The sequence below is a fragment of the Mugil cephalus genome, chromosome 11 (assembly GCF_022458985.1).
Source record: "Mugil cephalus isolate CIBA_MC_2020 chromosome 11, CIBA_Mcephalus_1.1, whole genome shotgun sequence".
NCBI classification, from domain to species: domain Eukaryota; kingdom Metazoa; phylum Chordata; class Actinopteri; order Mugiliformes; family Mugilidae; genus Mugil; species Mugil cephalus.
The window spans coordinates 17,299,724-17,324,674 of record NC_061780.1 but is presented as its reverse complement, the minus strand read 5'-3'; the positions used below and the strand labels follow the sequence as shown (position 1 = coordinate 17,324,674).

The window sequence follows — 24,951 nt, the reverse complement described above, 5'->3', positions numbered from 1 at the left end:
AAAATTATGTTATAATTACAATTGTTTAATATTTAAACCACTATTTAACCACAGTCAAACAAAGATGGACAGGTTGCATGTGTCAGTGCAAGTTACTTGTGGACACCAAATTTAAACAGTCTATGCTCTGCCTTTGTACTATTAAGCACATTAAATTGTGTCCAGACTTTATTCCCTTTTCTTCCACTCCTTGTCCTTACCCTTTCTAATGCATGTAGTTTCTGTCTGCAACATTCTGTCTTTCTGCCTCTTGTTTGTGCGCTAGTTTGTGCTGTTTGTTGCACATGTGTAACCCCTCCCTCCCCCTTGCTCAGCGTGGACACACACCATACATCTTGACCAATCACGTTCAGCTTTAACAGAAAAAAAAACTGAACGTCGGCATCGGCTCCTAATGACGGGAACCGGCTCCTTTCGTTCACTTCAAAGAGCCGATTCGTTCGTTACCCACGCGTCACTTGTGCGCGCTCATTTGTGTGAATAATGAACGCTCAGAGCCGTTGGAAAGCGACATGAACTACCACACTGACATAACCGTGTCCATTATATACTGACTATCAACTTATTTCACAGCACACTTTTAGTATTAATGATGGACCGGTTCCATTAATTATGCCAGTAAACCATAAACCAACTACTCTGCTCTCTGTGGAATGCAGCCTACACTTAACCCACTATGGCAACTCAAAATGTCTGGTATTTATCTTCACCACTTCTGCATGTGCCAATGTTATTCTGGACTTGTCCCTTAAAACAAATAAACAACCACATACATAAATTAGACCATACACCCGATTCAAGGCTAAGTTTTAAAAACACAACAGTTAAAACGCAGCATCAACATTGACTCATGGTCTTTTATTGGAATAAGTGACAGATACCAGAAGAGAAAATACAAACATTTGTTTCCAACTTGAAAAAAAAAGGGAGTACATCGTGTAAAACTGCCTTACAGGCGACCAGATCCTGACTGTAAAATCTCAAATCTTTCCATTAGATCCTCCTCACTTGCTCCCATCATTATCATTCTTCTTCTTCTTTTTTTTTTTTTTTGTTAATATGCTCCTTTCTAGTGCGTTTGGCCATTTAAGATGAATAAATCTCCTGTTCTTCAAAGAGATTTCTGGGGTAAATGCATAATGCATCAGTGCTTAAATTGTACCCCCAGGGCATTGCCTCTTGAGAAATGAGCCATGAGGGAACTAGGATTCAGTGGAAGACTTGAGATTTTACTCATCAGAGACCACATTCCTTTACATTGTGCACAGTAGCCGATGACCAAATTTCACAAGCCAATTTATGATTATAACGTGTGTATGTCAAATGCTGGAGTTCAGTCAATTGTATTTGTATTTTGTCAGTGGCAGCCGTGTTAGCTGTGCACGCAAATAGCAAAAGATTGCATTAATAATCTTGAGCATGGTGATATTACAGCAGAGATCCTACCATGTTTTAGAGGCAGAAACAGTTTGTCCTTGTCACAGTGTGGTCAGGCCACATCAGAATAACCGTGGTTTATAAAACAAAATGAGACGATGGCTACTGCGCTGTTGAGTCTTTGTGTAGAAATGTGGCCAGAAAGTCTCCGTCACCAGGGGGTGTTCACGCAATGGCTGCCAGGTAGTCTTTCACCTCTGCAGGGGTGAGTCTTTTGAAGCCAGCCTCATTGCAGATCCCCACCTCGATGTTCTCCTCCGTCATCTGGCCCTCAAAACTTTCCTGAAATATAGAGAGGAGAGCATAAATAAAAGAAATCCAGCAAAACACACAGTAACACTGAACACCGTTTGCATGCCTTTATGTTATTAACGGTATACCTTCAGTGTGAGGATGGCTGTGTGGATGGCATCTTCCAGTTCCAGATCATTATTATACCTGGAGAGTGAAAACAAATTTTGTAAACACTATTATGTGTACGGATGACATTTTGAAGCCAAAAATAACCCTAATGAATGCAGTGAGCCCATGTTGTGGTACAATGACCTGCATCCAACACAGCAACAGAAAGTACAAAGCTAATAAGACCACAGATTATAATCCACAAAACAATGAAAATAATTTAGATCTTCCAAAAAATGCCCTTAATGTGCACCTTTTCTCAAGGAATGTTTTTCCATTAACGTAGTTCTTTCCCATCGCTGTGGCTTTCCATGCGAAGTATGCACCCTGCAAGATATGAAACAGAAGAATAAAAGTCTTGAGGTTAACGTCATGAAATACAACTGGCATAAAAGTATAAATAATTATTCAATTCGGAGCTGAAAATGTTTACATACTTAAGACATTTTTCTGCTAATGTGAAAATAAATAAAAGAACATACAGAAGGATCTGACTGGAACAAGTAGGGGTGGTCCTCATCCCATCCAGCTATCAGCAACGACACACCAAACGGGCGCACGCCACTGAAAGGGTAAATAAAAAAACACATTAACTTTACACAAGTTTGCATCTGGAGACCTCCATATGACAAAATATGCAACACAGTTTCAGGACTGAAGTGAATTTTGAAGAAACATTTACAGTCTGAATGAAGTGAGCTTAACAGCATTGTGTGTCTTTGCATACCCACCCAGATTGTGTGTACTCCTGCATAACAGAGGCCACTCTCTGGACAAGCTGGCCTGTGGGAATTGGCTCCTGGTAAACCAGGAAGTACTGCTGTGCCAGCTTCCGGGCTCGTCGCACTAAAACCCTGCCAGAGTGACACAAAGCATATGTGCATGTGAGATTAAGCATTTATACAAAGAGTGTGCATCTTCTGGACCTCTTGCATTCAAAGTAAACAGATACATGGATATCATGCATGTTCACAAGTCTCAAAACTAGACCAAAAAAATACTAAAAGTACGGTTTGCAGAATACTCCACAGTTACAAATTTTTTTTTTGGCTGATGTTTGAAACATTTTAGATATTACTTCCCATGTGACGTTAGGAAAGAAAACCAGATGCTTTAAGCACACAAAGTACCCACCTGTAGTCAGGTCCCATGCCGCTGTAGACCATGCCTATGTGTTTAGTGATAGGCTCCACTTTATGGACACTCTGTTCATCGTACAGGATGGACTTCTGTTTCTTCTCTGTTGCCAGGACAACACCATTGGAAGCTGGAGAACAAAATACCACAGTTATCACAACATAAACACATGAACAAGCTACTGATTCTTCTGACTGGTTTCAACTGTGGTTTGTAGTGTGTGATCCCTGACGGATGCTGGTGGCTGCCTAGACGCTGTCCGTTAAGTCGCACATACCATTTTCCACATTAAAAGTGAAACAAAATCCATACTTAACTATATGATGTTACATTACAATTATATTAAAATACCTTTAACATTTTGCATCAGTCTATTGAGTCACATCCAGTGGTGGCCATCACGAACTAAATCCACACCGTTCATTAAAATGTGTAATTTAACTTTATTCAACAGAGACATTCATTCATTACTCCTACCCACAGGTAAACATGGAGATTTCCCGGATTTCTTACCTTTGATGCCCACTGAAGGGGCTCCTGCTGCTACCGCTGCCAGGGCATATTCAATCTGGACCAGTTTGCCGGAGGGGCTGCAGGAGGAAACACACCATTAATAAATAATATTGGTGACTACCAAGACCAACCACTATACTTTAGCTGTCAAGAATTACATTATAAGAACGCAGACGAAACTGAAAGTAAAAGGCGAAACAACTGACTCATCTGAGCTAACTCAATGCTAACTAAGACCATCTCGGAAAAGTTAGCACTTAAAGCAAACCAATTGTGCCCTGTTGTGTTATTTTGTAGCAGCAAACAAACGAATGTAGTTTTATTACTGATACTCTAAATGAGTTTTCTGTATTTCGTTTAAAGCCTCGTTAGCCACCATGCTAACTGTCGGTGTTAGCCGATTCATTACACGGCAATGACAGTGCATCAGCTCCGACGGCTTCCAAACCACGTTATTCTCTCCAAAGAGAGGGCTGCAAATACACTCAAACACACGGCGAATCAACAAAGATCGCTACGCGACTGAAGTTCAGCAGTCCTTTGCCATTATAACATCATTTTAACAAAGTTTACCTAAATGTGGTGAGAGAGAAACTGTAGCCTCGTTCCGCCATCTTGTTCTTCTTCGTCTACTACTCGGTGGTGTTGAGTGGAGAGCTACACATCCACTTATGGGAGTATAGCGCCACCTGTGGACGGATAGATAGATAGATAGATAGATAGATAGATAGATAGATAGATAGATAGATAGATAGATAGATAGATAGATAGATAGATAGATAGATAGATAGATAGATAGATAGATAGATAGATAGATAGAAAACTTAATTTGTTCTCAGGGAACAATTAAGGGCACACAGAGCAGACAACAACAACATAATATTGAATAGTCTTATGTCGGTCATTATATACAATTTAATTTATACATTTGGGAATCATAGATATAATCAAGGCCGGCTGACAAAGGGTAATGTAATCAAGGCATTGAAAGACAAAAAATAACCGATGACTGATAGTTGCAAGTACATACAGTAAGGAGACATGTTTAGTTTTATTGAGTACAGTTCATATATCCACCGCTAGGTGGCAGTAACGTGTCAAAGTCGGTATTCGCTGCCGGAAATTAAACAGACGAAAAAGACTTTGCTAACTTGTCGCTGCTTAATGACGTAAGGAGGCTCAGTGACCGTGAGCTGTTTGACATGTTGAGGGAAGCGTGTTGCTGGTGACAAAAATGATGAATTTAGCCCCGTTAATACAGAGCCTCAGGTGCTCTTTGTTACATATTGAAAGCAGACTCCTGCAGGCGGCCGGACTAGACAGACACCTGGGTGAGTTTAATAATTGGAGCTACGTTAGCTACTGCTAATCCTGCTAGTAAACTTTACCCCTGGCAGGGTCACTTAACGCGTGTTTAAACGTCAGTAGCTTATGCGGCCAGTTTTGTTTTCTTCGCGTCTTCTCTTAGCAGTGTTTGCATGTTTTTGCCTCTTACGTCATGGTCAAACTGGAGCTATGTTGTGCTTGACTGGATATCACTTTCCCTGTTGTGTTCAGCTCCAGCGCTGGCAGTGACTGGCCCCAGCCTCATGCCTCAGCTTGACCAGGAGAATCAGCAGAAGGAGGATGAGGAGAGTCCAGAACAGGCCCCTGGCCTTCTAGACAGCATCATGTGGATGGCTGCACCCAAGAAGAGACGCACAATAGAGATCAACCGCACCAGAAGGAGATCCGACAGCAAGCTAATTAAAGTCAAGGTACGGTGGAAAGACCCTTGACACATTTTGTTTTTCTACCTATTATCTGCACAGGTATGGGTGCTAAAAAATAACCCGCGTTCAGTGTGTGGCTTGCAAAGCTCGGGAAATGACACGGAACTCAATTAATTTACAGAACTCATTGCAAATTTCAACAGGAGCTGCACTTAAATAAATAAGGGGTCAAATTTTCAATCTGTTAGTAGGGGAGCACCTTATCCACTGAGGTGAGGCTGCATCGTGGACTATAATCGTAACAATGATTTAGTTAGAACATTTTATTCAATTTTATAATTTATTTATTTTTATTTCACCTGTTTGCGAGTTCATTTTTGTGAAGCACTGTTAAGTCCCAAAAGACAATAAAACAACATGGCAGATAAATAGGTGGCATTATATTGTTTCACACTGTTCCCAGTTATTTCACTATGTAAACCTGTGTATAATCTGTCCAGCAAAGGGCAAAGAAAATTATTTAGGGGGGAATTTATTTAGGACTCTCCTAAGGTTAAAGCAGAAATGAGATTTGAAAAATGAAAGAAGAAGTGATGTTGTACTTTTTAATATCCCTATAAGGGGTCATTTAGTGTGCACGTATAATTTGCAACCTTTTCATTTTATTTTGTGTACCTCATATTTTGGGGGACATTACAGATATTTAATTTTCTGCGTAAACACAATACTGCTTGACTAGCTTCCTTCTCTGTCTCCCTCTCTCAGACCAACATTGAGCCCTGTCTGGAGTGTGGCCACTTGAAGCAGAAACACATCATGTGTGGCTACTGTTACGCGAAGGTGCGCAGGGAGACGGCTCTGATTCGTCACCAGATCCAAGTGATGGAAGGTGGACCGCTGAGGGCGCCATCTGTGGAGACTGCCGTCCTGTATGAGGGCGAAACACCCAGTCAGCAAGACAAAGACAAGAGGATAGTGGAGAGGCCAAGGAAGAGGCCTGCCTGGTTCAGCTATTAACATTGAGTTATTAATAAATACTGTAGGCTTAGCCTGTCATGCGATAAATGTATCAGTTTTGTTTCTAAAGTGTGACATAACTGCTACCATTAAGCTTGATAAATGATTAAACATTCAGAATACGTTTCTCTTTTCTCTGTAAACATAGTGTCTTTGGTGTTGACGAAATCATGGTTTATTTTTTGTAAGTGTTTCAAATGATTGGCATCCGTAAAGCCAAGTCTGTCAGATTTCATATGAGGAGAATAAAAACTGTAAACTTTCAATTTCTGACGTGAACTTTATTATTTGTTATCAGATGCTGTATAGGTTTAGCACCTACATGAGGATTAAGAACAGCAGCTTCTAAGACCTGGTTTTATGAAGAATACAACCATTATTACTGTATGCTTCATTTTGATTCATTAAAACTAGATCAAAATCTGATTAGTGAAAATTAAATTTCACTCTGTAAAACAAATGCAATTTAAACAAATAGAAAATGGCTGCAGAACTGCATGTGGCGCAAAGCTAAATGTTATTTCTTTTCAAAACCGGACAAGGTGTTGGTTTATTTGCATTACAGTTGCCGTGGCAACACCTGTTCGTCACCAAAGTCATGTAATACTGGCGTTTCTGAAGCTGGAACAGACTGTCTTCGCTGGGATGAGTCCAGCGCAGCTTTCACAGGCTCAGTCACACCATGATCCACCCTCTGATTCAGTTTCACCCTCACAGTTTGACGAAACCGAAGTTCGCCAACGCCCAACGGAGAGGAAATCTAATCAGCGTTGGAATAATACAGTTCAGTTTCTTATCTTCCGCACATTAATACAGCTGGCTAGGGTGTTTCACCAAGTCAAAGGGACTTGGAAGTAGGTATAAATACCACCATAAATACACATTACAAGCCATGCAATGTCACCCAAAATTAAATACTAGTACTAAGTACTAGTTCAGCTCTTATTCTGTTTGGATCAGAGGAAAAATCCATCAACTTGGCAAATGTTGGAATATTTTCCCATTTTTCTTTTTGTCTGTGCAGGTCCCACACTCAGATTCTCTATAGGATTCAGGCCTGGGCTCTGACAAGGTCCTCTCAAGTTCTTACTATATTATTCCTTTATTTCCTTTATTCTTTCTCTACACTGAACCCAGTGATTCCTGTGTGGTGTGTGTTACATATGTTCAAATTCCATTGTAATTTGTGATTTTTTTTTTTTTTTTTAAAGAAATGTGAAAAAAATTCTAATATGATTCATCTTTTGGTGTTGAGGTTTTTTTTTTTATACTCAATTCATACGCCAATCAGGGTCTTAGGCCCGCTTGTCCACCTTCCTGAGACCCTGTCAATACCCAGTGTCCATCACTCTTCTTAACTGGCTGACTTAGCTTTGGTTAACGAATGGGATTTAGACTGTCAGTGATGTGACAGCTTCAGCTGTTTTCTTCCTGCAACATGTTAAGTATGTGAGAGACACTTGAGCAGAGGAAGGATAGACTTCCCTGCGCAAATGGGTTGATCACTGGATCCGTCTCATTTAGGCAGAATAGTCGTTTCACATTCATGTCGTAACACACACACACAAACAGACCTTTACCTCTCCGTACCTGTAGTCTTACGTATGCACAAATGCAGACCAGTATAGTAGTTAACGGCTGTGTAGTTTTAGGCTAAATGGTGATTTCTCCAGTTTTACACTCTTAGATGTTTCACTGAGTGAGCTCAGTGGGCTTCTTGCTCATCTTTCATTTGAATTAATCCGTTTGGCTCACGTCACGGAAAGTACCAACGTCGCCTTTCAGCTGAAAACCAACCATCTGAAGTGTCTGAAGTGATGACATTCGCTGCATTCACAACAATGTGACACAGGGGAGTAAAAATAGAAACAAGACTGGATATTTAAGACACACACAGACACACGCACATCACAGACTCCTTGACACATACAGACACACTCATTGAGGTTGACACATGGTTTGACAGCTTGTTGCGTTGTTTTATTCAAAGAGTCAAATCAAAGAGTTAAATCATTTACTGGCGCTTGGGGTCTTGAGACAATCTTCTCGCCATGCACTGTGTGAGCAGAGGAGGCTGCTACCTGGTGAACTCCTGCTGTGAACTCCAGGAGGACAACCAGTGGAGGAAAGAGAGCTACCAGGCCTGCTGGCTGAGCCTGGTCCTCGAAACAAGACCTCAATACAAGTAGGTGATTCAAGTTGTCGTAGACACTGTGGCACGAAATCGCTAGAATAGAATGCAGTGGGACTGAGGGGAGAGGAGAGGAAAGCAGCCCTTCTGTTTTGACTGTAAACACATCACGTGGAGATGTTGTGTTTTATGTCAACTCATCCTGATCAGCGATTCTTGTAGCAGCCAGAGGAACAAACCTGTGACATGTGATGTGTTGTGATCACAAATCCAGGAAAGAATGTAACACACACGCAGTAGCAGTGAAGACGTTTGCTTTTTTGAATGTTTAAATCAATTTTGAGCTTATCAGAAAGTTTCCAGCCTCGTTGTCTGGGTCAAACTCCATAAGTCTTTCTTACATACCGTCCTCTCTGTACATAATACTGTATATAAAGAAGTTCATATTAGCTCCACTACCAACAGGTAGCACAGCAACATGCTGCTTACACACTCATGTTGCAGTATCTATTATCTAATAATGTCACATATAATAATATAGCAGTCAGGAGGTCCAAATCTTTTACTTATGATTTATTTGCTGATGTACCTTTATTTACATTTTCATGCAGGGTTTTACTTGTAATGGAGTATTTCATATAACTATATTGTCTCTGTTACTTGAGGATCTGAACGCTTGATCTCTTCTAGGCTGACACTATCAGAGAAAGACAGCGTTCGTAGAGAGAGTTATAAGCAGCAGCAGGTGGTCCACTTCCTGGTCGAAAGGAGCCCCAGCCAGACCCTGGTGCTGGGCAGCACCAGTGGGGGTCTGACGAAGCACCAGCTACCCTCCTTCAACGCCGCCAGGGACCTACGCCGCGCCACGGCCACCTCTGGGTCTAAAGCACAGGTCATCGTACCAGGGAAGGAGCATAACGGAGGAGATAGACGGGAAATAACTCAGGATCTTAGCAAGTCAGCGAGAGTGAACTTCAGAGCCTCCAGTCTGATGTCGCCTCCAGGAGAAGTCTCTCATCGGGTGCAGAGGAGGGAATGAAGCAAGGTAGTGGAGGAAAAAAAAAATATAAACCTATATAGGATGTTATTTTTGTAGTTTATATACTGATACTAGTAAAAAATAAAATCTAAAAGTTAAAATTGAACTCTATTGAAAACTATTACCATGTATTACATACGGATTTTATATTCATCAAACTCATTTGCGCACCAACAAACTTAATATCTAAAAAATATCCCCACAAAGAAGAGAGACTGCAGTGTCTCAAAATGCATGCGTTATTTTTTAGTAGATGCACCGATCAGCCACAACATTATGACCACGGACGGGAGAAGCTAATAACATTGACCATCTTGTGATAATTCACTGTTCTGCTGGGAGACTTCTGGACCTGGCATTCGTGTGGATGTTACTCAGACATGTAGCACCCACCTAGACCAGACCAGACCAGACACCCCCACCACATAGCAATGACACTCCTTGATGACATGTTACACCTGTCCCTGTAGTCCTCCCCAGCAGGATGCAGCCTGACACAGGCACACACACAAAAACGGTTTAGGAACAACTCAAAAAACATAAACAAAAACCTTGGCCTTCAAATTCACTAGATCCCAAAACGATCAAGTATCTGTGGGATGCACTGGAACAAGCCTCATCCGCTAACAATATTGCGATGCCAGACACCACAGGAAAGGATCTCCAAAGGCCCATGCTCGTCGTCTGATAAGTCACGACTGTTCAGGCACAAGGGCGACCTACACAATATTAAGGAGGTGGTCATAATGTTATGCCTGATCTATGTATATTGCATTTTAGATGCTGACTTTGATTCTTTATTATGACTGTTTCTATACTGTCAGTGATTTCTCAAATAAACCCTAATAAAACACTGTCTGGTGGCTTGTATATTTACTGTTGACTGGATGAAACACATTTGTTGTATTTATATATTCCTGTTTATTCTCTTACCATATGTATTATGAGCATCATGTTGCATTAAAAACATTTTCAGCAACAACTCTTTTTTTTCTTTTTTTTTTTTTAAAAATACAGCATTTTAAGTCTCTAAGGAAAAAGAAAATCACAGAAAACTTGGAAATGAGGTTCTCAAACAAATTTATTCAGATGATTTCACACACACATGATGATCAGTGTCACTGTGACATTTACAGTGTTATCAATGACTTACCTATTCACTGAGACAAGATCAAAAACAGACAACAAGAGACCCAAGTGTAAAAATAAAAATTCCACAGTTATAGCGATTTCCTTGCAGGCGCAGGTTAGAGTGTGAATTCAAATAGCCATTTTTATGTTGCTATTTTTGTTAAAAGATGTTACAGTACCAAGCACTAGTTTGTACACATGCACCTCCAGTAATGTCCTGTCTCCCTGATAGTTATGAGGCTCTCGCGAACCAGCGACGAGATACAAAATAACACTATTCTGTAGGTTTTACTTAGTTTAGTTTCAAAGTGGCAAAACATGAGATTGTCATAGATGAAGGAAACTGCATCGTTGATAAAAAAAAAAAATCCCACAAAATCCCGTCAACATATATACAAAACAAATTTCATAATATTTAACAACTGAAATGACTTTTTTGTGACAAATGCGATGGAGGTGTTGATTTTGGATTGGCTTATGAACTTCATTATTACATTTTAGTAAATTCCTGAAGAGAAACAGTGCTTTTCCAGAAAGGCTTATCATCATATGGGACAACAGGTCATGAAAGTCCCAATTTCATATCTGAGAAGAAGACATAAAAAAATATCCCAGGCGATCACTCAATTCACATTAATTCATCACACAACTGAAACAGATATTTTTTTTAGCATCGGTTGTGCATCCAATATGGATTTCACCTGAATTATCTTAGTGCTAAGTTTTCACACTCTTAATTTAAAGCTAATACGTCTTAACTGGGGCTTCTAAAATGAAGATAATGGTGCATGATCAAAATGTTCCATCTTTTATAAATCCTGATTCTCTTGAGATCACCCATTTGTGTTTGCATAACATCCCTATCAAGTGAAGATAATTGCACAGTGGAAAAACAAAACCATTTTCCATTCCTGATCCGCAAAAAACAGCTTACGCTTGTTTTTTGTCACTGTGTGTCAGACTGGATCTTTCTTCCTAATATGGCTTCCTCTGCTTTTTTGTGTTTCTGGGTGAGGATCTGCAACTGCCAGTACTTGAGGTACACCCACATGAGGCTTCCATTCTTCTTCTTGTCCACGTTCAGGACGTCTGCACAATGCCTATCTTTCTCAAAGATATCCTTCAGGTCAGACTCAAGATCCAGTCCTGCCCCGATGGGCTCTTTAACGACCTTAAGCAGCATGTTCCTCTCCATCTCCCACCGCTGTTTTCGAGGTACGACGAGGGAGCAGTAGGCGTACTGGCGCTCCACGAGCTGACCTTCCAGCTCTTTTAGAGTTGCTGTGGCTCGCTGGTACCAGCTGTTCTCTCTTTCCAACGCCTGATGCAGCATAGCACCTGCAGCTCCAGACTTCACCAACCTTTTCTTCTCCTCGTCCAACGCATCTCGCTCCTTTTAGAAGATTACAAGTCAGAAGGGAGAAGAAATAAAGACGTCTGCACTGAAGAAACCTGAGATAATATGCAGGCGTTAAAATGCTTAATATCTTTACCTGCAGTAACTGTTTCCGTTCTTCCATAAGCTGCTGGCTCTGTGAGGCTAGAGCCTGCTTATAGCCTTTCACCCTCTGCCTCTCTTTCTCCAGCTCCACCTCCAGCGTAGCCACGGCCCTGCGCCTCTCTGTCAGTGTCTCACGATACTGTGCCTCCATCTCGATTTTTATCTTGGAGACATCTTTGTTGTACTGCGCTTTGACATTCTGGATCTCCTTCTGAGATTCCCTGGTCCAGATCCAGCCTGACAGGATGACGGGATACAGCAGTGATGGGAATTTTGAGTGGCGAAGGCATGATTTATCAACTTTGAAAGAGTTAGTTAACAGTGAAATGGTGACTGGCACAAAACATTCATGTCAAACTGAACTGATGAAGGCAGTCTACTGTTTTCCTGCATGCCTGCATGCCCTTTGATATTCTAATAGCAAAAGAGACAATGCCACTGAGGACGTATAATATGTGAGGTATAAATGTGAGACTGTCGAGTTCTTGCAAAGGTACTTTACTGATGCATCAAAAGGAGCAAAAACACTAATCAGACATAGCGTGCAAATCCAAAAAATTTCTATTGCACACAAACACGACTGTTCTCTGTGACCTCATCCACACCCATAAACACAGCTCCTTGTGTAACTTACGAAACGCAGCCAGTCCCAACATGGGGACCAGCAGAGCGTAGTTCCATTGGTTGCCATCACCGGCCCCCGCCCCTCTTCCCCTGTCGTCTGGCTGGATGTTCCATCTGGGAGGGTCATTCAGGTTGTTCATGGAGCCTACTGTCATCCACACACACACACACAGACAAAAACAACAGAAATCACACACTTTTTTTTTTTTTTTTTTTTTAAATATAATATGTAACAATAGTTGTTTAATCTGGGGGTTGGTGGGAGAAGCAGTGCCTTCTCTTCTCAGCAGCACTTAAGAACCGCTGTAAAGCGCCTTCATCGTTATAAGGGAACCATTTAAAATTGTGCATGATCAAAGTCTTGTCTCAATCCAAAATGAATAGGAGAACCCACCATATGATAAGATAAACCAGCAGTAGTATTGCACATGTAACAGCATATTGCACATTTGTTGTTATTGGTCTGCTGGGAGCAGACCTGAGTATAGAGTCTGACAACAGAGGGGAGGAAGGTCCTGCAATATCTCTCTTTAGCACAGCGTGGGTTTAAAACTGGTTTTATGTTCACTAATTGCATTTAAAAGCATAAACATGCCTGGTCATAATGTGTAACCTCGGTCTTATTAAAGGTATGTAGCATGTAGCCTGTTAGCATGTACCCCTGAGGCACACAAATGGCATCAACAGGAACGGAATCAGTGTGTCATGACTTGGGCTTTTGACAGCACAACTAACCACAGACAAGGCTAACTAGCAGCTAACAGGCTAGCTCACGTTTAGCTCAATGGCTCATGCTCACTAGAGTATAAATCACAAACACGACAAGGGGAATAAAAGCTTTGCAGTTCCGACGCCATGTCAGTGCACGGCTGTTAAATATATGGAGCGGAGTCTCACCTTGAAGGAAAAGTCTAGGTCACTTATACATTTGTTCCTGGACACCCAGAAGATTATACAATTTTTACGCTCAGCAAACCATCTATACCGGCCGAGGGTAAATCGTGGAAAGCAATATTTATGTCCGTGCCTCTTTAGGTGTTAAAGTCACGTCTGTGGCGTATAAATACGTGTATATAATGCTAAAGCCATGCCGGCTACTGTTATAAACACGTTGTTATATGTGTTTTTGATCGTAACAGTTCGGTGTGATATAAGTGACACCCCCATTTTTGTGGAGTGGTTTAGCCCGGTGCTACAGAATATGAGCTCCTCCTCCACGGTGCCACAGGAACCCTTCTTCTTCACCTGACAACATGGCGAGTGTCCGTGCGGCGTCCCGTCTTCTCTCCAAGAGAAATGTGCTTAAAACGAAAGCAGTGAGTAGTTGCAAGCTGTTGGTAAACATTTAAAATGTGTCTTTGTGCCTTGTTTGTGTTGTTGACGTGTGGTTTTAGCGCCCAAAGAAAAATCTTTTTGCTTTCGTAACCGGTGCATTGTGGCTTGCGTAATCTGTTATGTAGCCTAGGTTGTTTCAATGTGACAGCATGAAAACAGCTATTTTCCGAGTTCAGTGTAATATTTTTTACAGCTATACCGTCTCTAATTGTTGTTCTTTACACACCGGGGCTAATGTTAATTAAAAATTTTAAGTTAGCGATGAGTTAATTGCAATAATTGCAGTTGCCCTTGTGGAACAGTGCAGCTAGCCGTTGTATGTTAGCTACAAACGTGTTATTCTGATATTTTTAGACAGTTTTAGACCAAAGTACTTATTTAATGATGCCACCGGCCATTGAAAACACAGAGTGGGGAACAAATGATGCTGTGAAATATGGGAGGGGGTAGATGGCAATAAATATACATGCTTTGAGCTATTTTAGTTGCTACTGCAATGTTAGTAGGAATTTGTTGTTGCAGCGCATGTGTGATGGTTTTGTGTATGTAAGCATCCAGGAGTTTGGTTGAACCCACATGAGCAGCGGTGCTGCCTTTGTTTGGGTGTTCACAGACTCAACTTTTTATTCTTTTCTTTCAGGTCCCTGCAGCTGCACTTCAAGGTTCCAGGAACTTTCACTTCTCCATCTATGGCAAGAAGAGCAATGCTAAAGTATCAGATGATGTAAGTTATATTTCCTATTTTACACAGATGAGTATTGATTAGGGTTATTTGTACAGATACATAATAAAACGCCTGAGTGCCATTATGTACACAGCCTCAAACACGACTTGTCATCTAAAGCCACAGCACCTTCTCTCTTTCTTCGTTTCCAGATCTCTACTCAGTATCCCGTTGTGGATCATGAGTTTGATGCTGTGGTGGTAGGAGCTGGAGGAGCGGGGCTTAGGGCAGCGTTTGGCCTGTCGGAAGCGGGCTTCAACACTGCCTGCGTCACCAAACTCTTCCCCACCAGGTCTCACACTGTTGCTGCACAGGTACGACCACACGCTATTTGTGTTGACAGTTCACGGTACATTGTTTTGTAAGTCGATTGAACTCAAATCCATTTCTTCCTATTTTAATGCTACTATCCTACATTAAACTGCAAAAACAATATTCTTTTAAAACAACATTGTTTACCCACATGTAATGCAAAGGAGTAATGTTTCATCTCAGTTTTATTGAATGGTTTAATATTCTTTATAGGGTGGGATCAATGCGGCTCTCGGAAACATGGAGCAAGACGACTGGAGGTGGCACTTCTATGACACGGTGAAGGGATCTGATTGGCTCGGAGACCAGGACGCTATCCACTACATGACAGAGCAGGCTCCTGCAGCTGTAGTGGAGGTAAGAACTCTAACACAGACACATGTACATGCAAACCAGGAGTTGTATTAGTTGGCAAATAAATAAACTAATGTAATAGTTGGCATCTTTAGTGGATTTGACCACAAATGATGTAAAGCTGGTTTTATGTTAAACACTTAACAGTTTCTAATATTGTTTTCATATCGGTACAGTTCAATGGTTCAAGCATGAACTTGGCCAAATTATAAATGGATGATATGCTCTTCTGGTGTGGTGGCTAGTGGATTTATTTATCTATTAATGTATTCTTTAATATTATCTAACACATAATAATCTCAGATTGGGAATTCATGCTGCTCTCTCTCTCGTTTTCCCAGCTGGAGAACTTTGGCATGCCATTCAGCCGCACAGAGGATGGGAAGATCTACCAGAGGGCCTTTGGAGGCCAGAGTCTTAAGTATGGAAAAGGAGGCCAGGCCCACCGCTGCTGCTGTGTAGCAGACAGGACAGGACACTCGCTGCTGCACACACTTTATGGAAGGGTAAGTACACATGGAGCGGGTCTCTGCCTTCTTTCACTGTGTACTTATTGAGGACTACCATTCAACTCTATTTTTCTGTCTTTTCTGAATCGTGTTTAGTCTCTTCGTTATGACACCAGTTACTTTGTGGAATACTTTGCCCTGGACTTGCTGATGGAAAACGGAGAGTGTAAAGGAGTGATCGCTCTCTGCATGGAGGACGGGTCTATTCACCGCTTTAGAGCTCAGAATACTGTCATTGCTACTGGGTAGGAGGCTCACTGAGTGTACTGATATGATGCGATCTTACACATTAACACTAACATTTCTTCCGTTCATGTGTTATTAGAAGTGTGTGATGGTTAATAAATGAGTTATGTCTTTCCTTCCAGTGGTTATGGAAGAACCTATTTCAGCTGCACGTCTGCCCACACCAGTACAGGAGACGGAAATGCGATGGTGACCAGAGCTGGCCTGCCCTGCCAGGATTTGGAGTTTGTACAGTTCCATCCGACCGGTGAGAAAATAAACTCTGTAACCTATTAAACCATGGTCGTAAAATAGTTTGACTCTAGAAGCATTGAAGCAGCAAGCAGCTTATTTTAAGAAGCTTAAAAACTTAACAGGAATTAAAGAAAGACACATGCAGTTTAGTTAAAGTAACTGAAACAAATGGTCAGTGGCAGTTTAATGTCCGTTATTTTACTTTGTAGCTGTAAAACTTTGAAAAGGTTATTGAAAAGTGTCAGTCTTGTTTTAATTCTCAGTTTCTTTTTATGTCAAGTTAATAATGCATATCTATGTTAATCTTTGAATTTTGGTTTTACAACATAAAAATTAGGATATTGAGATATATAACCACTAACTAAGCACTTCAAAGCTTGCACAGATTACTGTTCAAGCTTTTATGACCTGTTTCAGTGTGTGGAACTATAATACATCAGGTCCCAGGACACTGACATTAAGTTGGCTATATATGTGTTATTATGTATTGTGTATTTTTACTGCAGTAAATAAAGCATCTGCATTAGTAGTAGTAGGAAAACTGCACTGATCCCTGTCTGGTTTCCGACTAAGTTTATATCCATATCTATATATATATATATATATACACATACACACATTATACCAATAATAGATCTCGCCTCCTTGTTTGTTTTTGTTCCTGCATCTATCTATAAGTTGCAGTATTGACAAAGACTCTCATTATTCTCGTTTAAGAACTTTTCAATGAGATATCAATGTTTTTTATTGTTGCTGAAAATTAGAACGTTAAAACAGCAACTTTAAAAAAGAAAATCTAAATTATAAAACTACCAGTAAAAACGTAAACTACCAATGTTTGTTTCCCCTTTTCCGCTCTGGGTATGAGCATTGAACACACTTGGAGTTAACAGTAACCTGTGTGTTTGCCAAGGTGAATACACTTAACACTGTTTGGTCCACAGACCACAGCAATAAAGGCAATAAAATGTTGAGGATTTTATGCTCACATTGTTGACTCACTGCTTCACTGTTGTGTTTGTTTCATCGATCACTACTGCTACTGATTATGAGAGGAGGATTATTATACTGTTCCATTTTAAACTGAAGCAATATCATGAAACTAAATATAAAAAGCTTTAGGCTCAAAGTTATGTTGTTGAGACACTAGGATTAATATGCATTTGATAGAGTAACTGAACCCAGACATCCCTTTAAACTTGTGAATCCTTACAGGTATCTACGGAGCTGGATGTCTCATCACAGAGGGTTGCCGTGGAGAGGGTGGGATCCTGATCAACAGTGAGGGGGAGCGCTTCATGGAGCGATACGCACCCAACGCCAAAGACCTGGCCTCCAGAGACGTGGTGTCCCGTTCTATGACCATAGAGATCAGAGAGGGCAGGTAGGGTCAAAGCCCCCCACCCCCCTTCCCTTTTTTATAAATAGCAAGACCGAATGACACAAACCAGCTTCTGCCGTTGCTTACTTGTTTTCTTTCCTTTTTCCAACAGGGGCGTCGGCCCAGATAAGGACCACGTGTACCTGCAGCTTCACCACCTGCCTCCTCAGCAGCTGGCCACCAGGCTGCCCGGTATCTCAGAGACAGCCATGATCTTCGCCGGAGTCGACGTCACTAAAGAGCCCATCCCTGTCCTGCCCACCGTCCATTACAATATGGGAGGAGTACCCACAAACTACAAGGGACAGGTACGTCATTTGTGCACGCAGGCTTGCATTTGGATGTGTCCCTTCCTCACTCGCAACAAAGGGTGAACGCATCGAGCACACAACCTTTAACACTTTCCATGTTCTCCCCGCCAGGTGATCACTCATACCGACGGGCAGGACAAGGTGGTGCCTGGATTGTATGCCTGCGGCGAGGCGGCTTGTGCCAGTGTGCACGGTGCTAACAGACTGGGTGCCAACTCCCTGCTGGACCTTGTGGTGTTTGGTAGAGCCTGCGCCCTCACTATTGCTGAGGAACACAAACCTGGTGAGCATCTAAAAGTATTTAACACTCAACTGTTGATAATGCTGAAACGTTTAGAAATTAGAACGGATGGATAACAAATTTGTCTGTGAAAAGTCATAAAAAAAAAAAAGAATTTCCAGTCAATATTTTAATATGAAGAATAATCACGTGGTGACATTTGAGCAGCATTAGTTCTCTCTCTGTTGTGAGCACCAGTGTTGACATCAAATAAAACCACAACAGTCGGCATGATTGCGCTCGGCCCCCAGGATCATATCTGACGTTGGCGTAATTGTTTTCTCTGCAGGAGAGAAACTGTCTCCTCTGAAGCCCAGTGCAGGAGAGGAGTCCGTGGCCAACCTGGATAAGCTGAGGTTTGCCAATGGAAGTCTGAGAACCTCCGAGATCAGGCTCAACATGCAGAAGGTAACCACTCAGGCACACTTATAGCCACCTATAGCTGTTTTAAAATGTCAAACGTTCTGCTTAGCATGTAGAATCAGTGGGTGCAAGTAACAACGGACTTACAATGTGACAATACATCTGTCTCTCTCTCTCACATTCAGACAATGCAGGCTCATGCCGCAGTGTTCCGTACCGGCACTGTCCTGAAGGAGGGATGTGATAAGATGGATGCCATTTACCAGACCATGGATGACATCAAGACCTTTGACAGAGGTACTGTACCGCTTTTATTGCGTTTTCTGTGTCCAGTTTCTTACGTCTGTGTGCACAAAGTGGTGGTATTATCGCTGGGCGACATAGGAAATATCAGTTAATCAGTTAAAATGCGCATTTCCTGCCTTTGTTCCTTATACTTTCCCTACCTCCCTCTCTCCCCCAGGTATCGTGTGGAACACAGACTTGGTGGAAACGTTGGAGCTGCAGAATCTGATGCTGAATGCCGTCCAGACTATTCACTCCGCTGAGCAGAGGAAGGAGAGCAGGGGAGCACATGCCAGAGAGGACTTCAAGGTCTGTTTTATCTGTGTATATGTCTTCTGCTTTTCTTGTCTTTTGGCCTCCCCCTCAGTGTCTGTTCTTCTTCTGCTTACTAAATACATCAACCACTGTTGAATAAACAATATTTCACCCTTTATTACAGCCAGTCTTCCCTCTGACACTACTTTTTGAATTGCATTCCAGGACCGTGTCGATGAGTACGACTACTCTAAGCCCCTTCAGGGACAAGAGAAGAAGCCCTACGACCAGCACTGGAGGAAACACACGATGTCCTACGTAGACCCCAAGACTGGAAAGGTACAGTGTGTGTGTGTGTGTGTGTGTGTGTGTGTGTGTGTTGTGGTGCTTTCACTGGGATTTTAAACTGCCCTGCAAGTTTTAAATGTTCGTTTCCTTTGTGTTGCCTGATGCACTTTTTGCTTTTTGACCACTCACAGGTGACCCTGAAATACCGCCCCGTCATCGACACCTCTCTGGATGAGCAGGAGTGCGCCCACGTCCCTCCTGCCATCCGCTCCTACTAAGAAGATCTTCCTCCGTCCCTCCCCCTCTCCGCTCAAATCCACATAACTCTATTACTGAATCCTACCTTTTCAGGTGGTCTGTATTAGAGATGACATTTTGGGACAAATTTGGCTTTTTGTTGCACGTTTGCATTCATTTCTTATACACAATAGTCTTGTCAGCTTCTTCCCTTTGTGACACCTTCCTGTTCCTATCCTGTACGTATGTTTGGTCTCGATGTAACCTGTTTGCAGTAGATGGATTTCAACAAGGTTCTTATGACAGAGTGACTTGCACATATTTTAAGAAACACAGGAGAAGTGGGTGCCTGAGAATATTCAGTCTCCAACTGTCAAACAGAGTAGTTAATGTGTTGCATTTTTAAGCTTGGCCTTTTGTGATACTATGCTCTCATTTCCATTGTACTTAAAGGATTGTAACCTTCGAGTGAAGAGAGGAGTGGAAATGATTGTAATTTGAAATGTTGCAGCGCTCCAGAGGGAAATGTCAGTCATGTATATATTGCATAAATGTACAATTAATGCAGTGAGGAATACTGTATGTTGTTAAAACATGAGGTTTATGTCTTTTCACTCACTGTGGCCTTCAGTCTCGGGTGGTATTTACTTTGGTTACACTTCATGCGTGTGCTCATTACCTGGCTCTTGTTCACTCGATAGTCAGGGGCCTGGCCTCAATCACTATCACTAGCGTCTCGCTTGAAGCTCAGATGTCAACAATAAAACCGTGCTATAGCTTCCTGTGTTGGAACAATAGTCTCTACATACATGCAATTGATGCTGATGGTGACACTGGTTTTGGGAGAGGTGTTGTGTGTCTGTGGTGTAGAAATTCCTCCTTAAAAGACTTTGACATTCAAGGTGAAGGACGTGCTCAGATCCAAGACTTATAATACTGAACAAATTGACATGAACTGCCACTTGAGTCGATTTGAGCATGACTTAATTTATTTGCCCGCTTGAAGAGACGAAGAGAAGTAGTATGTTTTCATCTCGTTTTGCTGTTCAATGAATAAATAAAGTGTATACCAACAACAGCTCCTGGTGTGTCTGTGGCTAGTAGGAAATATAGTGAATGCTTGCACACTTTTATACAGTAAAATAAATTATGTAACAAAGAGGAGCGTTACTTTGGTCTGGTTCTTGCTTGTTATCCACTAGGGGGCAGTAAAAGCACATTGTTGAATCAGACGTAGCCGTAACTAGTGATGTTTGATATTACCGATTTCCTTTCCGATCCGATACTAGTAAAAGTCATGCTGGTATTGGAAACACCAATCTGATACTGATTCTTTGTGTAAATACACCCGAAAGCATCTGCTAAAAAAAAAAAAAACTTATAATACCATTAAAAATAAATTATTATTTCATTATTAAGAACTACTATAAAATGAAAATGTGCATCTTAATTCTAACACCAGGCTCTCCTCTTCTTGAGTTGTCACATATTAATAGTTTAGTTACTTCTAGGTTTACTTCGAGGTTTTATTTGTCACATTCACAATTATACATAGTACTTGCAGCCAGTAGTAAAACAGTACTACAGTAGAAACAGTAATACATCAGACAAGATAAATTTATACAAGTATGACTGAGTTACATAAACTGTAAGGGGGGTAGGTCGTATAATCGTACCGTCACAATCATGTGATTTAACGCCAGCAATTTTAATGTTTGACAAGTGCCTGATAAAGAGCAATAAAACGATGAGCCATTCTACTGCAGCCCTCAGCAGATCCTTAACCATCCTGGAAAATGTGCCACTGACGACTAAACACTTCCAAGAGACCTTGTCTCGGATCACAACCATTGCCAGCTGTGAATGCCGGGAAACACGAGAAGTGAAAGGGAGGGATTTCCTTTGAATTCTCCCTATCTGCGCAAATCATCATGTCGGTGGAAGCGGGAAAGGTGCCAAATGTTATTGCTTTTGGCTTTAAAAATCACATATGTGAAGGGAAATGGCAAACTACAGAATTCATAACACGCAAAAGAAAGATTTTGGACGGCCCTCTGCGAAACTTTTCTGGCATTTGAAGAACCATTCCGCTAGTTAAAGCAGTAACTAATGTGTTCAGCTAATGTTATCATGATGGGAGCATGGATACAGACTGACTTTGATATATAATCTCTGTTTTCTCTGAAGCTATTCAGCCCAGCACGTACTTTTAAGTTTCTGTCTAGATTTTAGCTGTCGGCAGACATGGATTTATGTCAGTAAATATGTCCTCCTCTTTTACACGCTGGCCTCTTCACTTGGGGAGTGGACTCTGATGAAAGAGGTTTGTGATTTCCTACAGCCATTTGCAGAGGCCACGGGGTGAGAAGGTTGTGACTGTCAGCTGTGTTCTCCCTTGTGTGTTATCACCAAACACCATTCGGAGAAAGGGCAGATGCTCTTCCATGGTCCATAGCCTCCAGAGCTCTCTCAAGAAGAGGTTCCGTGGGATCTTTGTCAGTGTCAAAATGTCATCAGCGGCACTAAGTCAGAGCAGCTGTCCTGGACCCAGCATTCTCTGTGATGTGACTTCACCATGTTTTCCTAGTGCCGTGAAGAATGATGTCACCGACAGGGTGAAAGGTCAGTGACTGTATTTATTCACAGCCTTACATAGAATTAGGAATGTCTTTCCCCTATCATGATCAAATTATGTCTAATATGCACAATGAAAGCCTTTGATTCACAAAGCTGCAATATAAAACATGTACAGGTTTTTACACAACCATGTCAGACTGAACAAAGGTATATAGTAATGGGGGAAGTTCACTTTCTAAAAGTTCTTTTCACACCTGTTCACACTTATTTCGCCCTTTAAATTAAATTCGCCCTTGTTTGTCTTCATCAGATCTGATTGTAAGTGAGGTGCCACATGTCGCAGTCGTCCAGAAATGAGGGCTGGGCAATATATCGATATAAAAAATATATTGATATAATTTTAAACGCAATACCGAATGAGACCATATCGTTTATATCGCTATAGTTTAAATTCGTCATGTAATCCTTTCTCTACCCGGCGCTCACTCACTCATGTATGCGCCTTAATCGGAGTTAAACTAGACAACTGCACTGGTTTATGATCCTGGAACAAAAACATCCAAGAAAGATGGTCGCAGTTGTAGACGAGGGATAGCGCGCATCCCATCTACACTATAAATAACGCGCACATCACGTACGAGATTTAAAAAGCTGTAGTATTATCCAACCAGAAAGGAGTCCGTATTAACCCGCTGAAAAGACACACATCGCCACCTAGTGTAGAGGAGGAGGACATGTTCCAGCCAGTAATTCGATTTTCTCCGTTGCATGTAAACTGGGACAATGACTGCATTAGGAAAGTCCAATTTTGAGCAACCTTCATTTTCCCACTGTGCGCCTTATGACAAGAAAAGTGACAAGTTGTAATGTTTTTATTTGCATATCTGAGGATTTGTTAGAAAAAGATTGGCACATTTCATTTAATGGGTTTTCAATTTTATTTGTGTTCTGTTTAATTCTGTGAATTTTACCGAATATATCAGTAATAAAAATGTCACCCTTTTTAAACAGTTTGGATAAATTGGCCAATAACACTATTTGTCAGTTACTAATATCGTATTTGTTCTCTTTATTAAGACTAGATTCTGCAGGTAAGATTGCAATAATGTGACTTGACTTGCACTTGATTTGACATAACCTGTGACTTGACTTGACTTAAAAAAAAAAAAGAAAAGATAAAAAATACTTAGGACTTACTTGGGACTTGCACATGACTTGATCCCATCTCTGCCTTTTAATAACGCTATGAGATAGGGATCAGGTTAATGTACTGTATTAAATTCAGCAGCTCTTAATGTAGTTGTTCTTGGTGTAGCAGTTTGTGTCATGAGCTTTTAGTACCCAGTGACCTCCATTTATGTGATGATACAACTTATGTCGTTAAGAGTTTGGACATATTTGATATGTCACTTCTTTAAAAGGTCTCACCACAGGATGCCCACAAATCCCACATCCTCAAAATAAGAATTGTATTCCCATGACCCACCAGTCAGATCTCTGCTGTTAAACGGAAGCGAAAGCATCAACAGAGACACTCACAATGATTAAGGACATTTAACAGGGAGCCTGTGTCACAGTAATAAACTTACAGAGGCAACCATGGGGACGGATGGTGTAGCTGCAGGGAAACATGCAGGAAACAAAGAGAAAACACAGCAGCCGGAGTAAGTAGGAGAGAAAAAAAAAAAGCTGCTGCCAGTGTTTCTCCACTAAGTTCTTGCAGGATATCTAAGTGTATCCAAGGACACGATGAATGCAGACCCCTTTAGTGCCACGACTGCCAGTGATTGCATGTTGGATTTTTGAAGAATCCCAGAGGAAAAAACAATGAGATTTGAGGGCGGGCTTGAAACGTCAAAATAATTAAGAGAGGCCGTGGGCGGACTGGAGATCATGTATAAGTGTGATGAAAGCACAAAAGCGAGCGCAGAGTGGGCGGTGCCGTGAGAGCATTGACAAAACACTTACGGGAAAAGCCTTGGAACGTGTACAGAAAACTCCAGACCGCTCCTCTGACGTCACGATGCAGCTGACATCTTGAAGTCATTGCTGACACCCTGAAGCCTTTCTCTCTGGTGCATCTCACGAAAGAGTCTGTGTTGACTGTGAGGCAGCAAAACGCCTGCACTTTATCTAATAAATGGCCGCAAACAAGGTAAAGGGACGCTGGATGCTGGCCAGCTTTGCAGCATCAAGATGAATACCTTATTACGACAAGACTTGTTAGCTCGATAAAGATCACTGGAACAAACCAGACAGCACAGTTTTTTCAATATACTTTGTTTATAAAAAAAAAAAACGTTGACATATAGCATCAGGCTTCAGAAAAGAAAGAACATACAGAGAGTGCATAAACAAGCAGCAGTCAGTGGTTCACAACACGATGCATGTTTAGATACAGTCACTGAGTGAGCAACAGACTGGAACCACCATGAGGGCTCCGTCTGCTTCCCCTTTAGCTGGGATAAACAAATGGATGTTTTTTTTTTTTAAAAAAAAACAAAAAAAAAAAAACAACTGGCACAAGATACAAAGACTCACAGTGCTTTTCATTTTATTTATTTATATGTTGTTGTTTTTTTTATTTCATCGGGAAGAAGTTTTACGAAAATGAAA

The 24,951-nt window shown here is 41.3% G+C and overlaps 5 protein-coding genes across 6 annotated transcripts; 3 read left to right on the top strand and 2 right to left on the bottom strand.

Moving 5' to 3' along the window:
- Positions 1 to 837: 837 nt before the first annotated feature.
- On the bottom strand, positions 838 to 4,167 carry psma2a (proteasome 20S subunit alpha 2a). Its single transcript, XM_047599613.1, has 8 exons — positions 4,063 to 4,167; positions 3,490 to 3,566; positions 2,974 to 3,106; positions 2,571 to 2,693; positions 2,322 to 2,403; positions 2,093 to 2,166; positions 1,818 to 1,875; positions 838 to 1,719 (listed from the first exon to the last, which is right to left on the bottom strand). Exons 1-8 carry the CDS (start codon positions 4,101 to 4,103, stop codon positions 1,603 to 1,605), a joined length of 705 nt encoding a protein of 234 aa, XP_047455569.1. The 5' UTR covers positions 4,104 to 4,167; the 3' UTR covers positions 838 to 1,602.
- A 471-nt stretch (positions 4,168 to 4,638) lies between these two features.
- On the top strand, positions 4,639 to 6,484 carry mrpl32 (mitochondrial ribosomal protein L32). The gene is made up of 3 exons (XM_047598792.1): positions 4,639 to 4,820; positions 5,047 to 5,246; positions 5,967 to 6,484. The coding sequence occupies exons 1-3, from the start codon at positions 4,724 to 4,726 to the stop codon at positions 6,216 to 6,218; spliced, it is 549 nt and encodes a 182-aa protein (XP_047454748.1). The 5' UTR covers positions 4,639 to 4,723; the 3' UTR covers positions 6,219 to 6,484.
- A 1,625-nt stretch (positions 6,485 to 8,109) lies between these two features.
- On the top strand, positions 8,110 to 10,901 carry zmp:0000000930. The gene is made up of 2 exons (XM_047598790.1): positions 8,110 to 8,403; positions 9,040 to 10,901. Exons 1-2 carry the CDS (start codon positions 8,270 to 8,272, stop codon positions 9,386 to 9,388), a joined length of 483 nt encoding a protein of 160 aa, XP_047454746.1. The 5' UTR covers positions 8,110 to 8,269; the 3' UTR covers positions 9,389 to 10,901.
- On the bottom strand, positions 10,452 to 13,728 carry LOC125016342 (coiled-coil domain-containing protein 127-like). Of its 2 annotated transcripts, none has more exons than XM_047598786.1 (4): positions 13,542 to 13,728; positions 12,655 to 12,792; positions 12,013 to 12,257; positions 10,452 to 11,912 (listed from the first exon to the last, which is right to left on the bottom strand). In XM_047598786.1, exons 2-4 carry the CDS (start codon positions 12,782 to 12,784, stop codon positions 11,466 to 11,468), a joined length of 822 nt encoding a protein of 273 aa, XP_047454742.1. In that variant the 5' UTR covers positions 12,785 to 12,792; positions 13,542 to 13,728; the 3' UTR covers positions 10,452 to 11,465. The 2 variants fall into 2 exon arrangements, with proteins under 2 accessions (XP_047454742.1, XP_047454743.1); XM_047598787.1 differs by having other exon boundaries at positions 12,655 to 12,789.
- Positions 13,729 to 13,855: 127 nt separating this feature from the next.
- On the top strand, positions 13,856 to 24,852 carry sdha (succinate dehydrogenase complex, subunit A, flavoprotein (Fp)). Its single transcript, XM_047598778.1, has 15 exons — positions 13,856 to 13,960; positions 14,620 to 14,703; positions 14,856 to 15,017; positions 15,229 to 15,372; positions 15,711 to 15,875; positions 15,975 to 16,123; positions 16,247 to 16,371; positions 17,574 to 17,742; positions 17,852 to 18,047; positions 18,162 to 18,333; positions 18,620 to 18,738; positions 18,879 to 18,990; positions 19,157 to 19,287; positions 19,459 to 19,572; positions 19,713 to 24,852. The coding sequence occupies exons 1-15, from the start codon at positions 13,898 to 13,900 to the stop codon at positions 19,797 to 19,799; spliced, it is 1,992 nt and encodes a 663-aa protein (XP_047454734.1). The 5' UTR covers positions 13,856 to 13,897; the 3' UTR covers positions 19,800 to 24,852.
- The last annotated feature ends 99 nt before the right edge of the window (positions 24,853 to 24,951 follow it).